This window comes from Ochlerotatus camptorhynchus, unplaced genomic scaffold (genome assembly GCF_037179485.1).
Source record: "Ochlerotatus camptorhynchus isolate MF236.1 unplaced genomic scaffold, CSIRO-AGI_Acam_v1.1 ptg000509l, whole genome shotgun sequence".
NCBI lineage: Eukaryota > Metazoa > Arthropoda > Insecta > Diptera > Culicidae > Ochlerotatus > Ochlerotatus camptorhynchus.
Window position 1 is genome coordinate 69,710 of NW_027040993.1, and position 12,230 is coordinate 81,939.

The window sequence follows — 12,230 nt, forward strand, 5'->3', positions numbered from 1 at the left end:
AAATGCGATTCTTGAAAAAATATACACGGTTGAAAAACATGTGTTTTTAACAAAAATATAAAAATCGTGACAACGGCGCCGGTGGTGTAGTGGTAAGCGTGATTGCCTCTCACCCCAGCAGGCCTGGGTTCAATCCCAGTCGGCGCCGCCGGGATGTTCTGAGGCATAACATCTCTGATCACGCCTTCCTTCGGATGGGAAGTAAAGCCGTTGGTCCCCGGTTCATGAGTTGATGGGTCGATAGGTAGGGTCCAGGTGTAGGAGCTGCCTTCCTGACACGTCGGTAGCATTGGTGCTCAGCACGGAAAACAAGATCGACGGAAAAAACAAAACCAAAGGAAAAAAAAAAAAAAAATAAAAATCGTGAAATTTTCAAAAAAAATCATAACTTTTATGTTTTTGAGTTTACCATCCCCAAACTTTGCCAGTTTGTAGCAAACATTATGAGCTTCAAAAGGCTTAAAACGAAAATTTTCAAAAATGCACTTTTTGAGAAATTAACTTTTTTAATAACAAATATAATTTTTTCATTGAAACAAACGAATTTTTTTACAGTGTATATTTTTAACATTATTGCCAAAATAATATCTACAACTGTGCTGAAGACACCAAATCAATCCAACAAACCTTTTCAGCAATATATATTTTTTAACTCATTAGTACTATTTTTACACAGGCCCTGTTAGAAAAGTAGTCGTGATTCAATTTGAAGAACTGATAACACAAATTGGCATCTTTACTAAAAAAGAACAACTGTGCAAATTTTCATCAAAATCGGAGCCGACAAATTAAAAAAAAAATGAAAAATTCGTCAATCTGTAGAGAATTGCTCAGCAGAAGCATCGATTGACACTGATAGATCAAATTTGTTTACCTGTGTTACTTTCGACGTAATGAAAATTTGCTCTTGAAATATTCTATACCAAAGCCCATTACACCGTTTGAAAAATTCATTTTAATTTCTGCGAGATTATAGCGTACATAAAATTAACGCTTGATTTGGCATAAATTTACGCAATATTTCGTGTAAGCTGGTAAACGATTTCGCTGTTTATGCCAAGTATAGTTCAAAATTTTACGCGATAATTAACATTCAGAATTTTTTTCTGTGTACTTACAAGTTGCTCGTTTATGTGAAATGAAATATAAGATTACGTTAATGAATGTTTATTTATTGCAATTAAAACTCTGAATTATTTTCTGTGCATAGATTTTCACGTCACCAGTAAATTCAGATTTTTTTCCTGTGCAGCTGAGAGCTCTGTAAAACTCATTGCCGAGCAGGCGAGCTGCTCGGCGATGCCAAAATTGCCGACATTCGGCAAACAAAACTAAGTGCGAAGTATTCATTTAACGACTGGCAGACGTCAAGCTCCAGGCAAGTAACAGAGATGGCTCTGATTATCTTGCAACTCCAATGCGAATGTAGCATGAATTTCGCAGGAGAAAAGCAAATAGCAAAACTTCAACCGCGTATCAACACAGCCAATCGATAACGAACTAATTACTGTTTTAATTAACATGTTCTCATTGTTAAATCCGTAATAAAATTACAGATTTTACGAGAGACGCCGGATACCAGCGAGATCGTTTGGAACCCTTAATCACATACGCGTCGCGACGCATACCAGCACATCACTCAAACCATCCGAAACACCTCCATTGTATGGGTTTACTTACAGAATGGTTGATGGTATCCGCGGGCCATGTTCTTTTTCTCCAACCCAACTCTCCTCCTCCGTTATGTATATTCTTGCTTTTCATTCATTCTTTTGGTTTGCCGAAGCGTATCAGTAGTTGTAGTATACACGACACCACTGATTATCCCCACTCTGAAACGATACGATACTTATTAGCAAGTGTGAGTGACATAGTCGTCCGTTGGCTACGCCCCCTTTAACGGCAACACCCATTTTTTTCTTGCAGTTGGAGGGATGATTTCTTGTAGTAGGGCTTTTCGTTTCTGCTCGGAAACCACATGATTATAGGAGACACAGCTAGTCTCAATCGGTGTCTGATGCTTTTGGTTGTGATGGAAATTTGTTTTTCTATCCTACTCACAGTTTGTTTGACGGGTTTACCTCTGCTTCCATTCCTCTCACAAATCTATTCGAAAATGAGTAGCCAATTCATGCTACCAGGCTGCTACCATGAACCATAGCCGGCTCTCGTAGGGCATGTGTGTGCGTGAGAGAGCTGGTTGTTTTTATTTGCGTACGCTTTCTTCCTTCTTTTATTCGTGTACCATATGGATGGATGTGTATTTTTCATATTTTGCATCAAACATAGCTCACTCGCGAGCGTGGTTCTTTCGGAAAAAACTCAGAGCCACATAGAATTTCGACCTCGTCGCGTGTGATGCATCTCGCAGTAGCCCGGGTGTAGTACGAACACGAGATTCCCGCCGCCAACGCCAACTGTGATCGTATATCAGTCCATTTCTGTGTATGCTTTTGTTTATCATCGCGTTCGCGTCGTGTGTACGGTGATAAATTATTTTATGTACGTGCGGTCATGAACATGATTATGATGACATTTAAATTTTAGTTTTACCGTGATATCACAACCGTTCGGATGCTTTCTGCACTTTTCTCCGCGCGATACTCGGTGATGTTATGAGAAAAGTGAGTAAGTTCATGTTCTAATAAGATTATTTGGAACTTGATCGCCGGGGATTGTAACGAATTTCTTGTGCATTTTGCCAGTTTGCAAAGTAGTAATCATAACAACGAAAATTTGTCTGAAAAATATATTGATAGTGATAACAAAAAAAAAAAGAGTGAATACGATGTTGCGTAGTGTGCCGTCGGTTTTTTAGTTTAAATTGTGAAAATACTCTGTACTGTGAATTGTGTCTGTAATAGGATTTATTATATCACGAGGAAAACATTGTTCACCAGAATACTTCAGATCATCAAATGATGCATTAAAAGTGTTCGAGTACAGAAGCCTACCTATAGCTTCGTTAGTGAATTGAAGCAAAGTAAACAATGAATTTGGACTCGATACCTCGGCCCGAGACAATTCACGTTACAGCTCCAGGGGCCACCAGTCGCCCTCCTCAAACCATGCCGCAACGTTCACCGTTTGCTATCCAGGAGCTGCTTGGATTGAGCGACAGTTCCAGACCTAGTGGCGTGGTATCGGCAGTTACTCCGTCTCTCTATCCCAGCGTTGGACAAACTACGTTCTCGGCGGATCAGCATCAGATGCAGATGGCGGCCTCACGGATGGCTTACTTCAATGCTCACGCGGCTGTTGCGGCCGCATTTTTACCACATAATATTGCAGCAAGTGGAGGTCCTCTACAGTTACATCCTCAATCCGCAGGCGGTAAGTTAGCATACAATCGAAAGATACAGTTATATTTATTTGTGAACATTTAGTGGCTAGTTGCCCTAAGAAGGTTGTATTCGCGGATACATAATTTTTGTTTACATTATCCAAAATCTGGTCTTATATAAAGTAAAATTATATTTTTGGTTAATTTTTATACTGCACATAATTGCTGACATTGTCTGATTATGTGAATTGAATTTAATTTCAGTGTCTTTCTGCAAAATTAGCATCTTTCGCCGATTTCTCGTAAACGACAATATTGATTTGTGTGAGTTGTATGTGAGAAATCGATGATAGTGAAAATTTGCAGTTAAGTTGTATTGATAAATGATAATCTTGTATTTCAATCAAACTACAGCATGGTATTATCATTATCCATAGATCAGGTATTCACTCGAAATAATGTTTTCATCAAATCTGTTGAAACTACAGTAATTCCATACATCGGAGCATAGTTGCAGTCAGTAACAGAGCGGCATACCATGCCAGAGGCGGCCGGGTTCGATTCCTGCTCGCTACATTTGAGGGTTGGGCATGCCCTGTTTATTGTTATAGTTTCACATTATACGAATACGAAACAGAATAAAAGCTTCGAATGCTCTCTACATCTACCGTAGAGCTTGAAGATCCAAAAGTTGAAGGCAGGTGTAAAGACTCTTTGGACTTAATAGACTATAAAAAAAAAAGAATGAGAATAATAAGAAGAAGAAAACATTCAATATTTTGATTTTGTTAGTCAATCTAAAGAGTACTTATTAAAATAATTTTAACAGATTGTTACCATTAATTACAAAGTTGGTATTTATTTATTGCACACCGTCTTCAACTACATCATACTGATTACTTAAAAGTAAAACTTGTTTAATCTAAACCTCTTATTCTATTACTAACACATATTTGGACATAGTAAAATCAAATTGATTACAAACATCTTTAAAGGAACGCAAACAGGAATTAAAAAAGTTATTGAATCCAAAATTAGTTCAGTGGAATAGAATTGACAATAACGGGGAGTTACGAAATCTGCGAGAAGGAATTTTCCATGGAATCCGTTCCAGGAGTTCGGGACAGTGCACATTGCCGGTAATTAGGTTGAATATAATTTGATACGCCTTGCTAAGAGAGATTCCAAATCAACCAGCATGCATCCGTCTGGATAGCTAGGAAGAATTACTGGATCATTCCATAGGAGCTGACGTAAAGCAAACGTCATGAAACTTTTCTGAATCCGTTCAATTGTAAGAGTATGCGTAGTGTTAAATGGAGACCACACTGGGGATGCATACTCTAAGATACTACTAACCAGCAAGCAGAATAGTGTCTTGAGGCAATACACATCGGTGAAACCAGAAGCATGACGACGAATAAAACAAAGCAAAGTGTATGCTTTGGTAGTTATTATGCTTATGTGTTCACAAAACGTTAACCTGGAATCGATCGTAACGCCTAGATCGCAGATTGAGTTTACACATTCTAGGGAATCCGGTCTCATGCAGTATGAATGAAGAGTAACGATATTGCAGCGGGTGAAGGATATCACTTTGCATTTTTTGCAGTTGACTTGCATGCCGTTGTCGCCGCACCAGACTAACAAATGATTTTTATCTTCTTGTACTGCAACACAGTCGGCAGGATAAACAATTACACGAAAAAGTTTTAGGTCATCAGCATAAAACAGTTTGGGCTTTTTGTTAAAAATATTTTCAAAATATGACACTCACGAATAACATCTCAAAAGGGTAAAAAATGCTCTAATTATGTGATAAGTAAATTTTAACCTACGAGTATCTCGAAAATAACAACTTTGGGAAATTTAAGCACTGAGAGATTTTTTATTGTAAATTTAATGTGTTTTAATAATCACACCATATCAGAGATATTCGATAAATGTAGGTAGTATTTTGGAAAATAGTACTTTTTCCGATAATTCATCCTGATGAATGTGGTTGCCATGCCGATAATTCATATTTTTTTTGTTTATGAATTGCCTAACAAATACACATTGTCAGTGAGTAGAACTTTATCTAAACTACAATATAAATATAAAAAAATAATTAATTAATTGATTTTTTTGTAAATGCTAAAATAATTTTTTACAGTGTATATTTTTTCTTGAAAGGCACAATACTTGTCCGCAACTTCGCCCAAGACACCATCTCGATCAAACAAAACGTTCGTGAGATATGTGTTTTTCTATTGATACGTATCATTTTTGCATAAGCCCTTGAAAGTTAGTCGTTCCACACTTTTGGTACACTTTCGATATAAATGTCGGTCGAAAACACTGAATTTTTTGCAAAAATAGTTGCGAGCGAACCAACATCAACTCCAACCGTGCCGAGCTCTTTCACGTACCTTACAACGTGTAAATATACTGAAATAAAAACTATCACTCGTGATGCCATCAATGTCTGGTCCAGGAGATAAAAAAAAACAAACAACGCAGATAGCGACATCTCTTCTGATGCTTGCAAACATGATGAATCACGTTTTCTTTATCGATTCTAAAACTTCCCAGAAAGCGACAAAATCACCCATCAAACACGTATAACCGTCCGGAAGGCAGAGTGCCAGAACTAATCAGGCAAATGCAGCCGAAAACTATGAAAGCGAACGCACGCACGAAACAGAGAGCAAACTTAAAACACAACCGTATCCGAAGGGGTTCTAAACTGCACTCCATCAAAAATTGTTTCTTTTAATATTAAAAAAATATCCTATCGACCCATCAACTGATAGACCGTGGACGAACGGTTTAAATTCCAGAGATTGTATGCCTCAGAAAATCCCTGTGGCGCCGACTGGGATTAAACCCAGGGTGAGAGGCGCAGTCAGGCTTACCACTACACCACCGGCGCCGCTAAGAACAATATATTATCTGTCAACTGCTTGGAAAACGTCATTTCAATCGAGGTCAAATGGATAAGATGTCGTCATTCTAAATACTCTACTTGGCGTAAGTGCAAGACCAAAGTCATCATATTAAGAAGACTGGCAACATTGTCGACGGCGGCGCCGGTAGTGTAGTGGTAAGCGTGATTGCCTCTCAAACCAAAAAGCCTGTGTTCAATCCCAGTTGGCACCACTTGGATTTTCTGGGAAGTAAAGCCTTTGGTCCCCGGTCTATGAGTTGATGGGTCGACAGGTAAAATAGATTGTTCCAAATTTAGCGTATCGCTACTCTCCTTCACCTTAACGCCAAGTCCACCAGTTCATAGTGGTTCCAAAGTCCAAGGTCCAGGTGTAGGAGCTGCCTTCACAGTGGTGCTCAGTACGGAAAACAAATCAAGGGAAAAAATTGGTGACAGATACAGTAACACCAACCGGTGGAAACTAACGATTTTAAATTGGCTCACACTTGACTATAGCCTATTGGTCCCAAGCAAATAGAATAACGTACCCCATTCTAGTCGCAATTCTAGTACTACACTATGTTTGTTTTGCTTCGCTATGAAAGTTTGACAGATAAAATGAGGGGTTCATGGATTTTCGTGTGTTTCGAGGGGTGCATCGATAAGCTTGCGACCGAAGATAGTACCAGAGCTGACCCAAAAAGTGGAGCACGTTTCTTCGGGACCTTCTGGTCTCAGGCTTACCTCTATGGTAACACTACGCTTGAGCGAAGGTGGGAGTAAGGCATCTAAAAATGAGTATATACACAAACATGTCTTCTTAGGATACATTTTACTGTCAAATTCGTTTAGAGCATTTACCTTTGAGCGGCAGATGACGCGATTATGTCTGTCTTATAGCGGTCGTATAAGAAAACGGGAGAATTGCCAACCTTCTTGATATGTTGCCCTGAAAGTCGTCGATTAATCATATCAGAAAGTTGTCGGCTTCGAAATCAATCAATAAATAATTATTTTGAAGGTCCATCAAAAAGTGATATTGAGCAAACTGACCAGTTCCAGGCCAAACAGGATAAACAAAATCAAAATTTAAGGTTCGATCTTATCTGATTTGCATGAAATTTTACGTAATTATGTGTTACGAACAAAAATTCGTCCATGTTGGATCCCCAAGTAACAATGTTGGTTTTATGAGGGTTCTGTAGACCATGATTTGGACTTGTAGAATGCTTTAAAACCTCTATAAAGCTTGCAATGTTACTTGGGTCTTGTTACTATATTTTTTTTCCTTTTAATTCCGTTATAATTGCTTATATTTTGACAGATACCCGTATTTCGTCTACTACTTGCAGACTTCATCAGTACCAAGTACTCAACACCTTAGTACTTGGCACTGATTTAGTCTGCAAGTAGTAGACGAAATACGCGTATCTGTCAAAAGATAAAAAAAAATATAACGGAATTAAAACGAAATAAATCAACACACTCAAAAAGCTCTTCATGAAGGGGTTCCGTTAAGAGGTTCGAAAAAATTAAAAGATTTTTTTTTTGTAATTTTTGAGTTAGTTGGGTTTTTAATAATCGTAAATGTTTGCTCAAAATTACTTCATCAAAATACCATGTATATTTTTCCTAGGAAGACATCATCCAACACAGCCGAATTTTTGTAAAAATGTGAATGATTGTCGAAAACACACATTTGTGCAAAGTTTTATGCAGATCGAAAATGGTAAAATTTTTGCGATTCGTCATATGGCATGGATCCACTTGTAGCTGAAATTTCACACAAGCACAGATAACAAGCTTACGCGTAAATTTTAATGGCGAAAGGCTAGGCCGTTGTGTTCAAAAAGGTCACTTTTCCAATAGTAATTCCCATATAAACTTCAAAGGGCTAGTGTAGTATGAGATCGTAACAAAATGAGCTCATGTTTCAGGATCGATATTTTGATACACCTTAATAAATATAAATTGATACTTGGTGGCTTCAGAGTCAACCATTCTTATCTTTTCTTGAACGTTTAATGAACTATGTCTAATGCACAATTTATTACCATTTATTTGCGCAGTTTCTTATTTTAGGGTTATAAAGCGAACTGTGGCTGCCTGTCATGCTTGTGAAGTTTTTTGTGTGTGTCTTATATGCTTGCTTTCGCATTAGATTTATATACAACGATTTATAAGTGCAGGCAGCGTATCCAAAAATGTTAAGCTTGATAGGTATATGCAAATATGGTGATCTTCTTCTTCTTCTTTTTAAGGCTTTTTTGGTTTCTGTAGCGAGCGTTTGGTCGGTCCTCAACTTAGTCTTCTAGATGCACTTCCATTGTTATTAATTGAGAGCTTTCTATGCCAACTATTCATAAATTTGTATATTGTGTGGCAATAATAAAGAAACTCTATGTCCAGGGAAGTCGAGAAAATTTCAAACCCGAAAGATTTTCTCAACTGAACCGCCGAGATTTGGACCCGCCGCCTCCGACTAGGTAATACCGCGACTTTACTGTAGTAAAGTGTAGTAGATAGCGTAGTCGCTATCTGAGGCCCTTGGGTGATACAATGCGTGATTAATGCGATGCCGCCAAATGCAGTTTAACGAGTATTGTTCGTTCGAATGTCGAATATCCTCAAAGCCGACTGAAGAGGCTTCGTATAACGTCACATATAATCTCGTAAAGCGCTAGTGTCAGTGTCTTATACAACGCGAATTGCGTTTTCGTATGCGAGCTATGGGACATCAGCTATCCGTAACGCAGTCCATTACAAGTCCTATTTGCAATAGAAGTTTATGGGGATTAGCCAATTTGGGCCAATCTTACTCAAAATGGCTATTGATGATGATATGGAACTACCAGTCACTGTAGCAAGACAACCGTGGGTAGACTGTGGACTATCCTCGCTGTTCGACGTGATCATGTTTAATAACCTCTAATTGTACTCATTGCCATTGTATGAAGGGCCAAAACGGTTTGGGTGAATCCGTGGGAAACATCACCCACTTGCATCCACGGGATAGATGAGAATCTCCTTCCAAAAACAGGATCATACAACCCGTCAAAAAACAGGCCATCCAACAGAAGGATGCCCCAATGAATGGGGAGAAGAGCCCGGCCTCTTTTCACGAAATGTTGGCATTTTCACTCTCTCCATCCAGTTAGCTTCAATCTGGGCACCCGATCTAGACCCTCCCGTACCCAGCATTTAATGTTTCATATAGTAATGGAATAAAAGTTAAAAGAAAAATAAGTGAAAACTCCCCAACAACAATTAAACACACTGTAACTGCTCCGACTAGAGGGATCTCAGCAGAGAAAAAGGACTGCCACCATTTTCAAACACCAATCTGGAAGACGCAGCACCAGCCTCTCAGCGGCCGAATCAACTCGCGACCAACGCCGATATCAGAACCAACAACTCCAACAATCGAAAACAAACGCCAGCTGACTCAAAATGACTATTCCGCATAAAGTTTTAAAGTTCATTAACGCAACACATAGTCAGATGGAGTAAAACTAAATATTTTTAAGACACGCTGGATCTAGTATAGATTTTAAAACATCCTAGTTAGATGAATTTGAGAACTAATAAGAAAAGTTATACTCTGCCGCTTATTAGAATCGAAATAGGACACGCTGCAAAAATGACGTGATTTTGATTTACTACGTCGTTTTCTTGTAAAAATGTATCAACATTACATTTTCAATAATCAATAAGTAATGCCTTGTTCAGACTGCAGAGATATAACATGTTACAAGGGTGTTATAATAATTATCGACAAGAAAAACGCCAGCAAGATAGCCTTGTAACATGTTATAACTCCGTAGTCTGGTCATATCATAAAATTACTTAAGTGGTATCAAAAAGTGCATTATGTGATAATGATTAACGTCCTTCCTTTCCATTGCATAAACGAAAGACAGCAGTGTGTTCCAACAAGCACTTTGCAACGCTCAGCTAAAAGTAATTTTTCCTTTTCGTCCCTCTAGATTTTATCCGTTTAAATTCAAATGATCATTTTAATACTCATTACAGGTATTGTACGAGTCAATCAGTCAATTTATTACCAGTGGTAAATAAGCATAAATAATGCATTGAAGCGGGGCTAAAGGCCTACTGGATTTACGGTAGAGCTTACTTACTTACAAGTCAGGCTAAGACCTGGGTGTTCTTTGCTGTACACAGAAGTCGCCTCCATTCCACTCGATCCATGGCTGCCCGTCACGAGCTTCGCAGTCCGCAAAAGATCCGCAGATCGCCTTAGCTCGTCGTAGATTAACTTATCACATCCCAGGTTCCGAATTTCCAATCGTAGTCATTTTTATGCCCCCACGTTTGTTAATGCTATTAACGTCAGCAATGCAAATTTCCATTACAGGCGATATCGACCGAAAGGCAGCCATGGGAATGGTGAAGTCGAATTAAATGTAGAAACGGTTGCAGCCATGAATCATTGAATCATGTAAATTATAATTTGCTGCGCGGGTGCCACGATGAAGGAAATTTCTTGTTGTCAATGTTCTCTCTGGAGCATAGATTTCTAGCTCTTCCAATATACTGGGTGCTCTTATCATGATAAATCCTTAATCTTAAAACGGAACGCACAAGAGAACAGTTTTAAGCTCTTAGGCAAGTTGGGTCACGGAATCCTTCGAAGTTATTAAACTCGAGTTGTCTGTTAGTTTTAGCGATGGTCGCAGAATAATTTAGTTTGAATATAATTTTCGAATCGAGCGTAATTATTAAATCACGGTTACTGCCACACGATACAAATGATCATTGATGTTTGTATGGTCAAACATTATTGGCTTTTGCTAATATTGCATTTTTGGAACGTGACAAAGTTCCTGGAATACCAATCCTCGAAATCATCAATCAGATGCCGCAACTGTAATTAGTCAGCAAGGCTTAGAACGACCGCCGATTAGAAGAATCATTCCAATCTCGTGAATGGATATTGAAAATAGGAATAGTTTGATTGCGCAGCACTTATTTTAGACTAAGACCTCGATTTGTCAGGTATGATTTGGACCAACGAATAAAGTCCTGAGATACACCAAGCTTAACCCACCCCTCCCCCCCCCCCCCCCCCAACTAAGCAAAATAGCATCATCAACTTGATCAAAAGCTGCTTTGATATCCATGTAACGGCGCCCCTTTGCACTCCAGCTTCCATAGCATCCGCAAGAGGATATTAATGGTGCAATATTTGTGGAAACAGATCTGCATAAATTTGATTTTTGGACATAAATACGAATATTTGGTAACAGGGGGCGACCCCGGCGTAGTGGTTAGCATCCATACCTCTCACGTTAAAGTCACGAGTTCAAATCTCACCCCCGGACAAGTCACAAATGACCCAAGAGCGTTAAAGTGACTAAAAAAAAAAAAATAATAATATAATAATATGGTTGGTAGTTTTTTGGACTATAAAAGATAGATAAGTTAAACATTTCATAATTTTATAATTCATTTCCTGGTCATAACTCGAGCAAAGCTGGAGATCAAATTGAAATCAAAATTTGCTGTTATGATGTAACTTACTTTGAATACTCCAGTTGATCTAATTTTGGTTGACTTAACGGTTAACACAGCAAAAATGAGAGCAAAACGGAAAACTAATCTTGCAATTTGATTACTGATTTTGCATTCATAATGTTGAACTGAATACGGGCGTGGCGTAAATGGTTAGTATCCATGCTTCTCACGCTGAAAGAGTTGAGCTCAACTCTCACCCCGGGCTAGTCATGAATGACCTTAAATGTGTTAAACAAAACAAATAAACAATAATCATTAGTTCAACGACAGATGAACTTAAATTAAATTTTAAACAAGACGGTAACAGCAAAACTTCAAGTTCGCTTTCATTTAAAAAGTTTGACTGCATAATGAAAGCACAATATGATATCAGACTTATGTCGCGACAATTCAAATTAAAATGAGTTTTCATTATGATAGGAACTGCAAACTTTAATATCGATTTGCTACTACCCAACTAACATTTTCAGCTATATAATTCAACTTTCGCACAGTCATGCGAAC

General features: G+C 38.3%; 1 protein-coding gene across 1 annotated transcript in view; it reads left to right on the plus strand.

Annotated features, from left to right (window-relative positions):
* Window positions 1-2,262: 2,262 nt before the first annotated feature.
* LOC135712850 (visual system homeobox 2-like) overlaps window positions 2,263-12,230 on the plus strand; it is a gene marked incomplete at its 3' end in the record, with an annotated part of 175,049 nt that continues 165,081 nt past the window's right edge. Inside the window, exon 1 of the mRNA XM_065235915.1 lies at window positions 2,263-3,333. Coding sequence (XP_065091987.1) covers window positions 2,991-3,333 — 343 coding nt within the window. The remainder of the gene's footprint in view (window positions 3,334-12,230) is intronic.